The following is a 19066-nucleotide window of genomic DNA, read 5'->3' as shown; positions in this document are numbered from 1 at the left end:
TATTTTATTTTATGTTTGCTTTTTTTCTTTTGTTCGAACCAATTATCATCAAAGAATAAATAATTAACAAATGGGGATTTTTCTATTTGTTTTTTCAAAGTAAAAAAAAAAGTTTTTTTTTTTTTTTTTGCTAATTAATATAAGAAAGCGCCTGGCATCTGACAACTGAAAGTATCAAAAAGTAATTAAAAAAAAAAAAAAAAGGTTCTACATTATCTTTGATTCTTGAGTTACGGAACCTTCGTAGAAAGTTGTTGAAACTTGGATTTGCATTGCATTTTACTATATTTAATAGCGTTTATTATTGGTGGGTGCTTCTTCAAAGCATATGATAAATTAAAGAGTAAAATCCAAGGGAAAAAAAAAAAAAAAAAAACATCGCATATATGTTTTTTACACAAAATTTTAATGATAAATCTCACCAGAAAATCCTACCCGTTATTGATTAGCTGAATATCGAATATGGTATTAAATTAAATTAAACTTTGAAAAGATTATGAAATAAAAATTCCTAGACTATAAGATATATTTCATTCTGCATACAATCTTATATCAATATATTTTTATGTGACAAACTTTGGATGAAAGTTACATTAATTAATAGTGAAGTTACCAACTGTCCTCCATTACAAGATAAGAAAAAGGAATATTATCAAAAAAGTTAAGAAAAAGGGAGGAGTACAAATTCATATAGTTCACCATCTAATAGGTCTGTGTGACAAGAAGTTGTCAACATAGCATTGGACAAAAAATGTTGAAACTTGGAAGAAAATTTGGATATTTTACTATTACAATTATTTTCTCTGTTTTTTTTATTTTGGTTTTTTTCCACTAGTTTCTTAGTTTCCTTGAAAAGCATGAAATTTTTGGGACTGGTACCTATTTGGTCTGTATAAATAATAACCCATTTCGCTGTTTCATTTCTCACTTTGTTTGCAAACTTCAAATTCCTTAAAGAGAGAGAGAGAGCAGAGCAGAAGAAAAACAATGGAGGGGAAAGAAGAGGATGTGAGGCTTGGAGCCAACAAGTTCTCAGAGAGACAACCCATAGGGACCTCAGCACAGACAGACAAGGACTACAAAGAGCCACCACCAGCACCATTGTTTGAGCCTGGGGAGTTGCAGTCATGGTCGTTCTGGAGAGCTGGGATTGCTGAGTTTGTTGCCACTTTCTTGTTCCTCTACATCACTATTTTGACTGTCATGGGAGTTTCCAGGTCCCCAAACAAGTGTGCCTCTGTGGGTATTCAGGGCATTGCTTGGGCCTTTGGTGGCACCATCTTTGCCCTTGTCTACTCAACTGCTGGTATTTCAGGTCAGCTTCTCGCTCATTTTGTCTCTCTGTGGTTTGATCTAATATTGGTCACTTCTTTTCCTTATGGTTCTTTTGTTTGCTTTTTTGTAAAGAAAGGTTTAACGGGTTTATCTTGAACAACATGTAGAGACCATATTTTTTTCTTTTTTTCTTTTTCTTTTCCCCCTTACATTCTGTTTGGTTCTCAGGAAAATAAGGGACATGAAAAGCTGCATGTGAAAAATAATTTTTTTTTTCCCTTCTTTTTCATTTTTCCTCTGTTGTATTTTGTTATGGTACTGCGTGAGGAGTGAACTCCTAATGAATCTTTCTTATATGTATTTGCTGAGGAAAAGAAGTTGGGAAATTAGAAGATAAAAATTTGATCTAATTGTGTATAGGGTTAGACAACATGGTCTTAGATTGTTCATTTACTCAAATTTTGTTTGATTTCCATGAAAATTGACCAAAAGAAACAGAAGGAATAATATGGTATAGGGTTCTTATGTTCTTTAGAGAGGCACGGTCTTTACCTAAAATTTTCTTTCTTTCTTTCCCCCCCCCCCCCCCCCCCCCCCCCCCCCTCTCCCTCTCTAAGTTGGAACCCTTTTTTTTTTTTTTTTTTTTTTTCTTTCTTTCTTTTTTTTCTCTCCACTTGTTGGTTTAAAATTTTCTTACACTTCCAACACTTTCTGCATTTTAGTTGTTTTGAGATCTCTCTAAATCTTGGCAAATATGTTTATGTTGTGATCAGGTGGGCACATAAACCCAGCAGTGACATTTGGTCTATTCCTAGCAAGAAAGCTGTCCCTGACCAGAGCCATATTCTACATAGTGATGCAATGCCTTGGTGCAATTTGTGGTGCTGGTGTGATTAAGGGATTCGAGAAGTCCCGTTACCAAGTCCTTGGTGGTGGAGCCAATGTGGTGAACCATGGCTACACCAAGGGTGATGGTCTTGGTGCTGAGATTATTGGCACTTTTGTTCTTGTCTATACCGTTTTCTCTGCAACTGATGCCAAGAGAAACGCCAGAGACTCCCATGTCCCCGTAAGTACCGCTTCGTCTTTGCTTGTCTAGTCTTGTCTCAATGTTCAGCTCTTAATTTACTAGGAAGTGCTATGTAGAATAGAAAGTTTGGAAAGTTGATTTGAACAGCCCTCCTCCTCTGATAGTTTTTGGTCAATCTTTAGCATTTATGACTTTAAGAGATATTCAGAAGCCTGAAATTATGTCAAGTGCCTTAAACAAAAAGAAATCAAATTGCATCATAACTCTTGGTAGTGTAGCAGTGGAGATTATTCAGTTGATGCATATTTAAATTCTTTGACAATCGTAGTCATCTGGATCTATTAAATGCAAAGAGACATGCGAATATGCACAATTTAAAATTTATCATGTATCGTCAGTAAAAACCAACTTTGTGTAGCGTGAAAAAGGAAGTTACTTCTGTTTTTGTGATAGGCGCCATGTGTAGCGTTTGTTTGGTTGGGAGCTTTAACGCTCTCAAGCGGCATAGAATGTTAGATTGAGGAACAAGAAATAACAAAAACAATCTACGTTAGGTGCTATGTGTTGCATTTGTTTATTAATAAATTGACAATTATTTGCATTTAAATTTGAGAGGACATAGTATTGAATACCATTAATAAACTGTTCCATCTAGAATGGGTGTACCCAAAAAAAAAAAAGAAAAACGATAAAAAAAAAAAAAAGAAAAAAGAAAAAAGAAAAAGAAAAAGGTTCTTTGCTGCTTTATTTTGAATAGAGATGATAATTCCTTTACCACTACTTTGAAATTGTTGATTGAAATTGTTGATGGGAAATCATGTATGATGTTACAAATAATTCAGTGCATCACAGCTTGCCAAGGCGGTATTCTTGGACAAAGGTTGAGCTCCCTATTGACCACCGGCCTTTGTTTCTGGATAGCAATGCCGCCTGGCAATCTGAGTAGTATTTTCCTTATAAGTGATAGTATTTTTTTTACTGGGTTTCTGCATTGGCATTTGTTAAGCTTATTACTCTTTAACTTTCTGAATAAATTTTGATTTTACCAATGCCGCAACACTTGGTAGCGGTTATTTCTGCTTGTTAACATAAATTATCAATACAAAGTCTTTACCTGAAGTTTGCAAATTAAATGCAAATAAGATTGGCCATAAAATATACCTTAATCATTTTGTTTTAGTTTTGAAGAAAAAGTTTACTCATTTCAAATGATGGTCAATTATTGTTGTTAAATAAGCAGGATGTCTTTTTGGTTTTGTGATCATTACCAATTGAGCTGGAATTACTTTCATGCTTTTTCCATGTCCAGAAGAAACAAGGACCGATAAGATACCTAAAACTCTTGCATTATCAATTGACAAGTGAACAGGAAATGATAAAGACCTAAATAGCAGATTTTTATCTTCTAAACTTTCAACCTAGGCTGATTAGTGAACCTATTTGTAAAATTGGTTGCAGATCTTGGCACCGCTTCCGATCGGGTTTGCAGTGTTCTTGGTGCACTTGGCTACCATTCCCATTACTGGAACTGGCATCAATCCTGCCAGGAGCCTTGGTGCTGCCATCATTTACAACAAGGACCATGCTTGGGATGATCATGTGAGTAGAATAATGTTTTTAATTCCTCTTCTTTTGAGGAATTCAGCTTACAAATTAAGCTTATATTATAGATTATAATGTTTTAATTTAATTAATTTCAGTGGGTCTTTTGGGTGGGACCATTCATTGGAGCTGCACTTGCTGCACTGTACCACCAGATAGTCATCAGGGCAATCCCATTCAAGACCAGGGCTTGAAAACTCTAAAAACCTTTTTTTTTTTTTTTTTTTTTCTGTTTCTTGTGTATTATGTCATCTATAACTTCTAGTCTGTTATTGTGTAATTTTCCTTTTTCCTTTTATGTTTTATACTGATGAGATTGGGCTTGGGATATGGTTGATTATGTGTATAACTTATTCTGCTTTATGGAATGTAAGATTATGTTTATGATGATATCATGCTCATGTTCTTGTCTGCATTAAGTCACTCTTTCTTAATTTTCAGATTCTACATTTTTTTTTTTTTTTTGACTGATCCAGATTCTACATTGCTTTCAAGAATTTGAACCTCATGATATAACATAAGACATAATATGAGTTAATACATACATATATATATATATATACACACATATACACCTTGATCCATTGTGCCAGCTAATATGATAGAGACAACATATATACCTCCTTGTTGAGGTTTGATGAAAGAACCGCAAAATTCTGGGATTTGTAGAATTATTACTTAATCCTCTCATGTTTGGAAAATTATCACTCAGCATTTTCTGAAATTGATTTTTTTACTAAATTGTAATAAAATAAACTTATTCTACATAACAATATATTTTAATAAAAATGTTATTTAATAGTCTTTCTATTTACATGGTTAAATATCAAGCATAAATGTAGTGTCTCGAAAATGATATTTGTTTGATATAAAGTAAGTGATGAAATAATATCTTATGTATTTATTTAAAAAAAAAAAAAAGAAGGTAAAAACAGATATTTCGTAAGTAGATTTAGTCAAAATCTATTCCAAGAATGCAAAGTGATTCTTTTCCAAACTAGAGAAAGCTAACTTTTTTTTTTTTTTTTTTATATGCCCACAGGCACCCCGTTCCCCCCTAGATTCGAACCCAGCTCTCCAGCCATGGATTGTGGTGCTCTGCCAACCGAGCTACCACTCGAGACTAACTGATTGTACTATAGAAAGATCGATGGAATTTAACCCTAAAGCTAAAATTATCGAACAGCTTTTAGACTCAGGTGGATTTTGTTAGGGTACTGTGTTTTCATAAAATAAAAAAACAAATGATTTTTGGAAAACAAAAAATAATTGTTTTACCCATGCTGGTATAAATATCAAATTTTTTTATCAAAATTTTAATAACAAATTATATAATAATATTTTAATAATGTTAATAATAATATTTTAATAATATTAAGTTGATATTGTCTTGTATATATATTAATAGATAAATTATTTAAAAATTATTAAATTATAGATATTAAAATTTTAATAAAAAAATTTGATCACTTTAAATTTATCATTTTTCTAAACATATTATTTGTTTTTCATTTATTAAAAATTATTTTTGAAAACAATTTAACAATGTTTCTTGTTGCCTAGAAATAATAATAATAATATATATATATATATATATATATATATATATATATAATTTGTTCTATGCTTTGAATTATTTACCAGAAATTTTGAGGTTTTTTTTTTTTTTTTTTTTTTTTGTGGGTGTGTGTGTGCGCTATTTAATCAAAGGGAAACTGTCCCTCCAATTCAGGGCTCTACGCTTCACGGATGAACAGTTTGATGGCATGTGAGTTGGTTCACAGACTGAGTTTAGTATGCTACTTTGGTGTGAGGTGTGGACCTAAAGCATTTTTGGTGGGACCCATTAATTAAAGTCACCCAAAACCATTTATTTACTCACCCAGGACCTGTACCATCCATCTATAATTTGAATCAATGTCAAGATTCATATGCAAATTCCCATTACCAGCTATCAAAGCCAGCTGTAACCTGCCATATGAACTCACCCAGCATTTAACCCAAAAATTAAAAATAAAAATTAAAGTAAAAAAGAAGGAAAAAAAAAAAAAATTGGAAATCCGATTCAAGCCCTGCACCAGCACTACCACACCTGCTTTCCTCAGTCTGCAAAACTGGTCTGTGCTCAGGATATCCTTCAAATTTTGTACTTGTGCAGAAAACAAATGTTTTTATTCACCAGCCCCCGCCCCATAAACAAGAAAAAGAAAGCAAAAAGAAATGAAGAAATAAAAACCAAAAAATAGAAAAAATAAAATCACAATATTAAAAGAGGAACAAATTACTTTACCAAATTGAAGGAGCTCACAATACCAAAAAATATATATATATATATATATATATATATGAAGGAGCTGAAAACTTCAGAGTCAGTAGCTGGAAAAAAAATATTTTGACTAAATTCTGGAAATTAATGACCATCCCCAAGTACTATCGAAATCAACAACTGGCCACAAACCCCGGGTTTTGTGTTAGTGATTGTGGTTGCAAAGTGGGTATGCATTTCTGTGGCACAATATTAACTACATCACCTACAAAGGCAGCAAAATTAAATGTAATAAGAGAGATAGAGAGAGAGAGCATTCGTGGTATGGTTGGTGGGAGTTACATCCACCAAACCTGTCTAACTTGTAAAACTTTCCATGTGGTTTCCTATTATTTCCTCCCAAATTCAATGTCTTCTTAAGAATATTACTCTTTATATGCATTTCCATCCAATTTTCAACTCTATCCTGTTTACAAAATTTGGGTAAAACAACCATTTCTTCCACTTTATCTAAAAAAGATATTAATTTTTGTTTTTGAATTGGATTCTTTTTTTCATTAAGAAAAAGAAATTTGGGTTTGTATTCAAGAAAATGGGTTAATTACACTTTTGGACTCTCTAATTTAGTCCCACTTTCAAAATGGTACTTTTATTTTCAATTGTTTCAATCTAGGCCTTCCATTTTACTACTGGTTTGAATTTGGAGTAATTTGTTTTCTTATGTGCTTCATTTACAAACATTAACTGTTAATTATCTCCATACATCCATTAATTCTATATATGAGACAGAGATAAACCCAAAAAAAAAAAAAAAGAAAAAAAAAAAGAAAAAAGAAAGAAAGAGAAGACGAAGAGTGAAAGTGTGAGAAGAAAAGGGCTTTCAAGTTTCAAAACCTTCAAACAAGAGAAAACTTTTTCCTTCTCTCCAAATTCTTTCACAGAGATTAGTATAAATATGAACATCTCTCATAGAGGTTTAATATCTAAAGTTATTAATCTCCATGGTGAAACTTAATAATGGCCTCACCGTTCACAAATCCAACGCTAACACTAACAAGAGGATGAGGCGTAGATTATGTCAGCTACTTAAATTTGTCAAATCTATGGGATTTGAAACATTTCTTGCTTATCAAGGAGACTGAGAAAATGTCCCCTATATATTTTCTTAATCATTTAATATAAGCTAATGCTAATCAAACTAACATTTTCTTGTTTGTCATCCTGCCGTGTTGATAATAAATTAAATTTATAATACAATTATGATATGATAAGGATTTTATAAAAGAAAATTATGGAGAGGAAAATGTCATAATAGCTTCACAGGAAATAAAAAAAATGCAGTTAGCATTAAAAGAATTTGATAATAATTACTAGTGATTCTCATATAGATTTTATAATTTGGTTTTTTTTTTTTCCCCTATCTAAATGTGTTGAAAAATATTTAAATAACGTATTTTTTGAGTGTTGTAAATTGACAAATATAAATCACATAACAAGCTCATATTAAATCCCATATCGAATTTTAATTTATTAAAAACATAGATCTTTGCCCCATGCATTGATAATGTATGGATATGATAAGTACAAGGTGTTAGAAAGTATTATATAAAAATATAATATACAAAATAGCAGCAAGGATGAAAAATGCATACGAATATTTACATAATTTATACAGAGAGCTTGAAAGAAATAGTACAATAAATTACAAAAATAAAGCAAGCTATTTATATATATAAAACTCACACACGAAAGCTTGTAAAGGATAATTTGGACAAATAATAAAAAATAAACAAATATATGAATAAAAGATACCAACATAAAAAAGCCTGTAAGATTGTAATTGAATGGAGGATTGAAAAACTTCAAAATTTTGCTTGCACTTTTGAGCTTCTCTAGTTAAATTTGAAATTACTTTTTTTCTATCATACTAAACCTATAACCACTAAGAGTTTTTGGGCATGTAATGAGAATAAGCTTTTTAACTTTTCAAAAGCTCTCTATCGCAATTCCATTATTGAAAATTAAGAATGAAAGTTAATTTATATACTCATTCGTGCAAGGGTATCCAATTACCTAGTTAATTCTGTCAATTAATTATGTAAAATTTCTATTAATTTCATAATGTTCAAATTAATTCTGAAATATTCCTAAATAATTTTATAACGATTAATCAAATTAAAAAACCGTTACTCGATTAATTTTTCATTATGGTCAAATTAATCTACCATTAATTCATAACATTTAAATTAATATGTCATTGACCCAATTTATTTAGCGTTATAAAAGTCAAAACCATTTCAAATTTCATTCACCATTTAATATGGTATTAAAATACCATATTTTTGCCAACATAAAAATTATTATTTACCTAATTAGATTTTTAATTTTAAAATATTAATTGAAATAACATTTTTAATATTTAATATGTAAGTATACTTCCAACAAATTATATATATAACAATTTTAAGATATAGATATCCACAAATTATTATTGGAGTAGATAATTTTACCATATTGATTTATATGTAACGCTATATCACATTAAGATTAAATATGGCCTACTAATACTTATTTGTACAATTTCTCTATCATTTAACATTTTGAAATGAAAAGTACTGTTCAACTTTTATACTCAAAAAGACATGTATATCAATCTTAGCCAAAATAATAAACAAATTTGCAGCAATGGAAATAACAAATACATTTTTCTAAGAAATAAAGAAAGAAAGAAATGACAATACTTATGGCACATCTGGATATATAAGCTGACAACCATAATTAACCACTCATGCATATCATATTTGATGGAAAATACTGTATCTAAATGTTGTTATCATAATTTACAAGTAATAAAATCTAATTCTTATAATATGTTTGGTTTATGAATTAAATGGTAGAATTGAATATGTATGTTTCAAATTTTGACCTTTTTTATTTTGTTGGATTTTTAAAATTGAATTTATCTTATTTGTTTATGAGATCCAAAATTTTCAAAACACTCTTAAAAAATTCAAAATTTGTATTCCTTAAAATATAGAAATACTTAAACATACTGTTTACTTTTTCTTTTTTTTTTTTCCCCTCCTTTTTTACATGTTTTTTTGGCCATTGTTTTGTATTTTTTTTCATTATTACTGCAAAAAGTAAAGAGTATCCTATTCCATCAATCTTTTATTCATAGAAAGTATTAGTCCTTATCTTTTAGAAATTATTATTCTTCCAACCATGACTTTAGTCGTTATATATCTTCCTTGGTTCAATCTTACTTAAAATTTGCAGCTTTGATATACACATAGATTTTTATTTGGGTGATCGGCAAAAAATTGGAGGAAGATAGATAACCACACAAGGATACTCAAAAGAATTAAAGAAACCCTTTTTTTGGTGGGAAAAAAAAAGAAAAAACTAGTTCTATTTATGCCTTGTTTGATATAGTTTTTGCTTCTTCTTCTGCTTTTTCAAAAATATTTTTTGAAAAAAAAAAAAATCACTTTTTATTAACTTTGTTTAGAAAGTATTTTTTGAAATCTAAAATATTTTTTGAAAATTATCTAAACAGTAGCCCATATAATTTTTTAACTTCAAAAGTAGCTTTTTCAACTTTTAAAAAATTATGTTAAATAGAGCTTAGTCTTTGTTTGAGAGCTAGAAATAAAGATTAGAAATGTAATTGGTATAAGACCCTTAAAATTGTTATAAAATGTTAATTGAATTTTTTTAAAATTTGGTTAATAATTTTTTATATTTGTAGCAACCAACATGAATGGCATAGTTTATCGCATAACAAATATCCCAAATTTTCCACGCAAGAAAAGACGTAAGATCTTAAGTTGCACAGCAATCATGGATGGCACAAGCTTTCTTTGTCTGGGCCAAAGAAAGTATGAACGATTTTGCAGAAAACCGTTCAACCTTTCAAGGCTTCAACTACTCCAACTAACACTTTTCTTGAATATTTAAGTTTTTGAGTAATTTTAATATTACTTTGGAAGATCTTATCCAACATCCAACAATCAACAACTTAATTTAGTTTTGATTTATTCTTATTTTACTTGGATTCTATTACGTACTTCAGGGGTCAAATTGAAAACGATCCCATTACCTTGATTATGCATATGTTGAATAAAATTTCATTCATGATGTGCATTTTTTTGAGAATGTTGCTGAAAAAATTTAAATGAATTTGTTTTGATTTGCAAATCAAAGACAATTTTTGAGGAAGATAGCGTCTTAACATTCTTTTAATGCTTCTTTTTTTTTTTTTTTTTTTTTCTTTTAATAATTTTTTTAAACTCGGAAGAAACTTCAAACCGCGTTGTACTAGAAGTGCAACTAAGCTACAAATTTATTACGATCATCCTTACATTGAAAATTGTACAAAGCCAAAATATTTCAGTTTTTGGGTAGACACATGTCATGTTGCCATACCTCCTTGTCACATACTCATATATGACATTAAATTCTTGCTTATTACTCATAGACATAAGAAGAAGTTGGTTTCTCGCAATGGTCAATATACGGCAAGCGTGAAGTGACTATTTTATTTCAAGCAAAACAAAAAAAAAAAAAAAAAAAAAAAAAAAAAAGAAGGAAAAAAAACAAAAAGAAGAAGTGACTATTTTAAAAGTTGTAATACCATATCCAAATAAATATATGCTCCATATGGTCATTTTTCATTTTTTCTTTTTTCCTCAACTAAATAAAAAATAATGAAAAAAAAAAGAAAATCGACATATGGGATTTTACATCATTTATGTTCCCAGACATTGTAATGATTTTGGGACTCTCTCTCTCTCTCTCTCTTCTTCTTCTTCTTTGGCATGGAAAAAAAAGTAAAAACATTCTTAGGAAATTACTTAATCAAATTGGTAGTTACTAAAAAATGAATGGCTAATTTAATTACTTACATCAATACAATCTTAAATTTAAGGGTTTATAATTGTACCTCGTTAAACAATCATTCATTTTGCCTTTTTCCCAAATTGTAAAAGGTATCTCTCATTACCTCTTGAATTATTATTTTCATGCAATTTAACTAGTCATGCAATTTTGTTTAAATAATCTGACAAAATTAGCCGCATATATCATACACGCATTGTATTGCACGATGGAACTGATTTGACAACATGATAATTTTTATGATACCACATATAAATTAAGCGCATAACAAGCTTAATAATTAAAGAATATAAAATGATTTTAATCTATAAACAAATTTTTTTTATCAAGTCTAGCTGATAAAAATATTAAAAAATATTATTTTCTTTATTAATCAATAATTATCAATGAAGTATACACATCAAATAATAATTTAAACTATTTTTATTAAAAAATTAATTTTTAAATAAAAATAATAAAATTAAATATTTTATTTAAAATTTATCATATAAACTAATAATCATATATCAAATCAATAATAATAAATAACATGATTAAAAAAAATATTATATAGGATATTGTTTTCATTATCAAATCATTAATTAGTCACTTTTTTCAACAACAAAGAAATTAATTAGCCACTTTTTTGAGTTTTGGGGGGTTGGCATACAAAGTACAAACCAAAACAAGAGACAAAGTCAAAGGAGTAAGGAAGTGGTTCTTAATTTTGTTAAGGCCGGTGGCCCGCTGCCTATTACGGCTCAACCATACTCTTAAATTTATTCTTTATTTTTCTTTTTAATTTTTTTAATAAAACAAAATTTATTCACCACATGCTTTCCTTTACCTACTCCTTCCAATCCATTTATACTTTCTTAAATTTTTCCTCATATATTAATTAGGCCACCCTACCTTCTACCAACAAAAAGACAAAATATATATATATATATATATATGAAAAAGAAAAAGAAAAAAAAAGTATCAACTTGTATTAATTCAATATAGATTTTTTCAAAAGTTATTGGCCATATTTTTCATGAAATGAAGATTTTGAACTTTAAATTTTTATCTAAAAAAATAAATAAAAAAACTTTCTCGTTAGGCTGTCGATTGAAATTTATTTTTCAAATTATATAAACAATCATGAATAATTTTTTTAAAAAGTATAATTTTGTGTATTTATAACAAGAAAATCGGTCTAAGTAACATAATCAAACCAAGTCATAATAAAATTAAAATAGATTTTTTTTAATTATGACATGTTTCATTATACTCCTGAATAAATGTTTATTTTTAAGAACGAAAAATTATATCAATGCTTTTTTTTTTTAAATTTTTATAACCATAATTATCAAAGTTTACGAAAACAACAATGCAAACTTTAACCAAATAAAAAATTAATAAATCATAAATCATAAATCAATTCCTACAGCAAGGATACAATGGTAATTTGCCTATAAATCTCTTCATTTAAAACCCAACGTTCCCTCACTACACAAACACTCCATTCCCTCCCTCCTCACCACGCCAAAGTCAGAAGAAAAGCCCGGGAGAGAGAGAGAGAGAATAAAAAAAAAAAAAAAAAAACAGAAACCAAACCGTTTTTCTGAACCGGCCGAAACATGTCGAACCCGAAACACAAGGGCCGAGACTACCCGTCGGTGACAAAGTGCAGAGAGAACACAAAGACGTCGTACGAATCGATCGCCGCCGATCTGGACGGGACGCTTCTCATCTCCAGAAGCTCCATCCCTTACTTCATGCTCGTGGCCATTGAAGCCGGTAGCCTCCTCCGAGGCTTCATACTCCTCCTTTCTCTCCCTCTCGTCATCATCTCCTACCTCTTCATCTCCGAAGCCATCGGCATCCAAATCCTCATCTACATCTCCTTCTCCGGCCTCAAGATCCGTGACATCGAGCTCGTTTCCCGCGCCGTTTTGCCTAGGTAGTTATAGTACTGAATCGACTTGATCTACCAAAAGGTAACAGTAGTGTGACTGTACTCTAATTCGAATTCTGATGTGTATGTGTGGTGGTGGCTTAGGTTTTACGCGGCGGATGTGAGGGCGGAGAGCTTCGAGGTGTTCGACCGGTGCAAGAGGAAGGTGGTGGTGACGGCAAACCCGACGGTGATGGTGGAGCCGTTTGTGAAGGAGTTTCTTGGCGGAGACAAAGTGCTGGGAACGGAGATCGAGGTGAATCCGAAGACGAAGAAAGCCACGGGGTTCGTGAAGAAGCCAGGTGTTTTGGTTGGGAAATGGAAGAGGATTTCGATCTTGCGGGAATTTGGGGAGGAATCGCCGGACATTGGGATCGGTGACCGTGAATCTGATCACGATTTCATGTCTGTTTGCAAGGTTCTGCTTCTTCAATACTGTTTCACTCTTTTTATTTCTTTTGTTATTAAACGCTTGAGTTTCATTGAAGGCCGTTGCATTAATTCGTTTAAGAGCATGAGCATGCGTCCACATGAAACATGTTTTTCTATGATTTATGAAAAATATTCATATATTCCATTTTTTTTGTTCGTATTCATGTAGATATGTAGGAACAGTTAACTTTCTTTCAAAATGGTTTCAACATGATTTTTATTTTTATTATTTTGAATTTGTAGTGAAATTATTTGAAATAGTTATGAATGATAATTTTGAATTTATACAAAAAAATTAAAAAAAATTATAGAAATGAATATTTAAATAGAGAATTATCAATCAATCATTAACCATCTGTCTTAGAATTAAAAAAAAAAAATATATATATATATATATTTAAACTGTAAAAATGGCTAACCATTAATGAAAACCCATTAAATTATTGAAATATATCTTTATCAGACAAAATAAATGAAAATAATGAAATAGAATTGATGAGCAAGTGTAAGAAGAAACAATGCTCTAATATTTGTAACTTAAAGGATACAATTTAATATTATTAAACAAAATCTTATTTTGTCGGTATGAAATGAAAGTCTCGCAGTGTCAATTGCAGGGAAATGCTAGTCTTAAAAAGTAGGAAAATAATTGGTCGATGACCATTGAGACCACTGGGTCCCACAGTCTTTAACCTTCCCCAACTGCCTTCTACCTATGAAGATTAGGTGGTCCCACTCTTTTATTTATTTATTGTCATTTTTCCTTTTTTTTTTTTTACTTAAGGAATGTCCCATCAAACCCATATATATAAATAACACGTATTATCATCAATGGATGATTATACTAGTTATAATAACTATAATTTCTACTTTATTACATTTACAATAGAGTTTATTATTAAGCATACTACCATTAAAGTTGTCTTATCTCAGTAGAAAATGTCACATGCTACTAGCATAGAGATTTTGGTCTCAAATATTTTAATGACTTGGAAGGGTAATTATGTGCTACGGTGAGCAGGAGGGCTATATGGTGCACCCAAGCAAATCAGCACGTCCAATACCACTTGATAGCCTTAAAAGCCGAATCATCTTCCACGATGGCCGTCTAGTTCAGCGTCCTGACCCACTCAACGCCATCCTCACCTACATCTGGCTTCCATTCGCATTCGTCCTCTGCATCTTGCGCGTGTACCTCAATCTCCCACTCCCCGAACGCATCGTGCCGTACACGTACGCGATGCTGGGGATCAAGCTCGTGATCCGCGGCAACCGACCACCCCCACCATCCCCTGGGACGCCAGGAAACCTCTATGTATGCAATCACCGTTCAGCTCTCGACCCGATCATCATAGCCATCGCGCTCGGACGTAAAGTCTCGTGTGTCACATACAGCGTGAGCAGGCTCTCCAGGTTCCTATCTCCAATCCCAGCCGTTGCTCTGACTCGAGATCGTGCGGCTGACGCGGCCAGAATAGCTTCGCTGCTTCAGAAAGGCGATCTCGTGGTGTGCCCGGAGGGGACCACTTGCCGTGAGCCATATCTGTTGCGATTCAGTGCTTTGTTCGCAGAGATGAGTGATAGGATCGTACCCGTGGCAGTCAATTGTAAGCAGAACATGTTTTACGGGACCACAGTTCGTGGGGTCAAGTTCTGGGACCCATATTTCTTCTTCATGAACCCGAGGCCCGTCTACGAGGTGACTTTTCTGGATAGGTTGCCGGAGGAGATGACGTGTAAGGCAGGTGGGAAATCAGCGATTGAGGTGGCCAATCACGTGCAGAAGGTGCTGGCTGATGTGCTGGGGTTCGAGCGCACTGGATTAACCAGGAAGGATAAGTACTTGTTGCTGGGTGGGAATGATGGGAAGGTGGAGTCCATTCACAATGCCAAAAAGGGATAGAGGATAGAGGTATAGAAAGTGGTTCCGTCTTTTGTGGAATCTGTTAGGGGTATTATGGTCATTTCAATGGATAGGAATAGTCCATCATAAAGTGTTTTTTTTTTTTTTTTTTTTTTTTTTTTGGGGCTACATAATACATGTGGAAGGGTATAATAGTTCAAATTGTAACGAATGTTAAATTCTTGATGTAACCAACTGCTTAATGTGATTGATGATTAGTTGGTATAATATGATTTGGTGAATTTAAGAGGGACTCTCAATTTTATTTATTTTCTTGTTTTTGTTAAGTTGGGCCAAATTTAGGGACGTTGGAGTTTATGGGCTTTCGCATATAGATATAAACCCAATTGCCATATGGATTTGTATTTGAATTTTAAATGAAAATAGTACTGTCTCTCCTCTCCATAAAAACATTAATCGTTTGGAAGTGAGACTCATATGTTCGATGTGGCTCCCAGAGTTCTTCGATAAAAGCAAACATTTTTTGTTTTTTTGTTTTTTTGTTTTTTTGTTTTTTTTATGGAAAGATTCAATAACAGCAAACATGATCATTCGGTTTTTTTCAACTGTCAGGTGGTTCAAATCGTAATTAAGTCTCTTTTATTGGGAAGCCCAATATGGATTAAATTCAGGCCTGCAACTGCCAAGATGTGATAGTCCACTACTTTTGAACTTCTGGGCTAGATCTTGGCAAATATAAGATAAAATCATGAATAGAGTAAAAGGTTCTATAATACTTTGCAATAAATACGAAGATATAAATGTTAACAAAATGCGTTAACACTTTTATTAACTTTCATTGATAAATAAATTAAACTTGTAAAATTTGTTTATCAAATAATATAATATTATTTTATTATGTTTATTTTTTAAGATTTTCGGTTATTGAATTGTCAACCTATTACAAAGTGCTGCATCAATTAATATCCAAAATTTATATACAAGTGAAACTAGGAAAAAGAAATAAAGTAAATCTTTATATATCAAGCTAATATTTATTATTTAGGGTTGTTTTTAGACACTCTAAATTGGACCATATGAAAGAATTTTTTATAAAGTAAATCTATAAAAGTTAGATCATCTAATAATCACTAGATAACCTAAAAAAGCTAGAATTTAAAAATTAAATAAAAATAGCTTTTTAAAATTTTCTTTTAGCATAGTTAGAATTTTGTTATTAAACTACTACTATAACTTTTCAACTAACAATAAAATTCTCATCTATATGAGGATAATCTAGTAATAATAACTATAATTTTCTACATAACGATATAAATTTGAATTTCCCACTCATAATATCAAAAACAAAATAAAGTTATGTATTTTTCGTAGTTGGAGTAATTAAAAAAAAAGCAAATATGTTATTAATTTATTATTAGAAAGACACATATATTAATAGTAATAATATATTTATATATATAAAAATAGTTATTCTTGTCTATTTTGGCCGATAATTAAGCAGGTTATTATCTAGAATTTTAATTTTATGATTTTTAATAAATTTAAAATAAAATTTTATCGAACACTTATCAAATTTATTAAAAAAAATAAAATTATTGCGTCAGTTTCTACTAATTCTTTCATATAATCTACCGTAATCTCAATCTAAGCTCCACGCCCCAAGAAGAGAAGAAGAAGAAGAAGAAGAAGCTATTATGTATCTGAGGATTCTGATACCACATCACACAATTGGATTCAACTATTTATATATAGCGACTAATAATTGTTTTTTTTTTTTCAAAAATTAATAAAAAATTAATAATTATCAAAAGTTAAAATAGGATGGGCAAAACTAGATGTGGCAATCAACGAGTCGGGTTCGAGTCAATTGTTTAATAATTATGTCAAAAATATTTAATCTGAATTCAATTTATTTATTAATCGTATTAGATATTTAAAATATTAATTCGATTTATTTATAGATACGATCCAATTAACATAATTATTTCAATAATTTGTTATCCTGAATATTGACCTATTAATCTGAAAATTAACCTATTAATCTATTTATTGAAAATTAATTTGTTTATTAATATATTTATTCTACTAACTTAAAAATCAAGCTCTTTATGTGAAAATGATTTAAAAATAGTGATTAAAAAACAACATAAAAATAATTTAAGCATTAATAAATTAAGATACAGTATTTAGATTTCGTGGTAATATACCCTCTAATTATATTTGTAAATCTTAATCCACAATACATAAGTCTCAATACATGTGCTTCAAAAAAACGTTTTAATGCACCAACATTAACATTTCACTGTTCATAATTGCTGATGATACTACTTCAAATACAAAATAAAATAAATGGCATCACAACCATGTAGATATAGTCTCCAATTATAACAAATACATTTAAAAACAAAGAAAAAAAAAAAACCATCATTATGTTTTCAAATTTTTTTGTCAATGTCCAAACTCCAAACCAAATATGTCAATTTTTGATGTTGAACAATCCGGCCTAGAATCATCATGTTCAAGTAAATAAAGAAAAAAAAAAATCAACTAAATAAAAAATGAAAAATAAAATGTTAAAATATAATAAATAAGTTAATTTTTTTTTTTTTTTTTTTTAAGATTGATATTACCTTATGCTTGAGTATTGGCATAATTAGAGCATTGATTTAAAGAGTCTTCTTTACTAATATCACAACTCAAAACATCTTTATGAGATCATCAAGCTGTGCTTGAAAAATTAGTGAAACCAAAAAATCATTAATATTTATCATAATAAACATAGAAAGCAGAAAAAATTGAATTGCAAAAAAAAAAATAATAATAATAATTCTCTATTTTTCGTAAGATATTGGTTGTCTACATTTTATCCAAAGCTCAGCTCAATAGTTATGAATATAAAATCAAACATATTTTATCGTTTACAAAATAAATAAATTTAACCTCTACTAACATGTTAAGTCTAATTGAAAACAAATTAACAGTTATATAACCTTAAAAGTTTCACATATACAAATGAAATAAAAAAAACATTAATAAAAATAATTAAATTTTTCTCCAAACAACCAATCTCTTGTACAAATTATTGCTTCAACAGTACTAGTGTAACACCCCGTCCCAAATCGCACCGGAATCCGTGCACGTTGACCGAGGTTGACCGTTGACCGTTGACCGAAGGGGGTCAAAAGTTGACTTTTTGACTCGGTGAGAATTTTGAGTTGACTAGGGTACCGTGGCGAAGTGCACGATGCCACGAGTTCGTAGACTGGTAGCACGTCAAAAATGGAGCTACGGTTTGAAAGTTATGGACGAAACAAGTTGCGGTCCAAACTGTCCAAGGGGTGCCGGAGTTGACTTTTTGTTTATGGGGAATTGAGCTTTGACTCATGCATGGTTGTGAAGTGCTCGTCGATACGAGTTCACAGACTAGCGGCACGCTCAAAACGGACATCCGGTTAAAAAGTTATGGACGTTTGAAGTTTACCGGATACCGTATTATTTTAATGTTTTTGGGTCGTGAACAGTGAAATGCCACGTGTCAGCTTCTGAGTGGTCCACGTGGCATGAACAGTGTCACACAGGGTTTTAATTTTGAAAAACTCTCGGGGAAGAGAGAGAAAGAGAGAGAAGAGAGAGAAAGAGAGAGAGGAGAGAGAAAGAGAGAGAGAGGACCCGCCGGCCGCCGGCCATTTTCACGTTTTTCCGGCCTAGTTACTGTACACGCGCCGGCCAGCCAGATTGCCCACCTCATTTCCGGCAAAACCTCCAAATTTCACGGCGAAC

At 31.0% G+C, this 19066-nt stretch overlaps 2 protein-coding genes across 2 annotated transcripts; both read left to right on the top strand.

Annotated features, from left to right (window-relative positions):
• Nucleotides 1–816: 816 nt before the first annotated feature.
• Nucleotides 817–4297, top strand: LOC107432991 (aquaporin PIP1-1). Its single transcript, XM_016044224.4, has 4 exons — nt 817–1315; nt 2049–2344; nt 3764–3904; nt 4006–4297. The coding sequence occupies exons 1-4, from the start codon at nt 988–990 to the stop codon at nt 4099–4101; spliced, it is 861 nt and encodes a 286-aa protein (XP_015899710.1). The 5' UTR covers nt 817–987; the 3' UTR covers nt 4102–4297.
• An 8270-nt stretch (nt 4298–12567) lies between these two features.
• Nucleotides 12568–15594, top strand: LOC107432974 (probable glycerol-3-phosphate acyltransferase 8). Its single transcript, XM_016044208.4, has 3 exons — nt 12568–12996; nt 13096–13408; nt 14444–15594. The coding sequence occupies exons 1-3, from the start codon at nt 12674–12676 to the stop codon at nt 15323–15325; spliced, it is 1518 nt and encodes a 505-aa protein (XP_015899694.3). The 5' UTR covers nt 12568–12673; the 3' UTR covers nt 15326–15594.
• Nucleotides 15595–19066: the final 3472 nt, after the last annotated feature.

Source organism: Ziziphus jujuba, chromosome 11 (genome assembly GCF_031755915.1).
Source record: "Ziziphus jujuba cultivar Dongzao chromosome 11, ASM3175591v1".
NCBI classification, from domain to species: domain Eukaryota; kingdom Viridiplantae; phylum Streptophyta; class Magnoliopsida; order Rosales; family Rhamnaceae; genus Ziziphus; species Ziziphus jujuba.
This window is presented reverse-complemented; position numbering and strand designations above follow the sequence as displayed.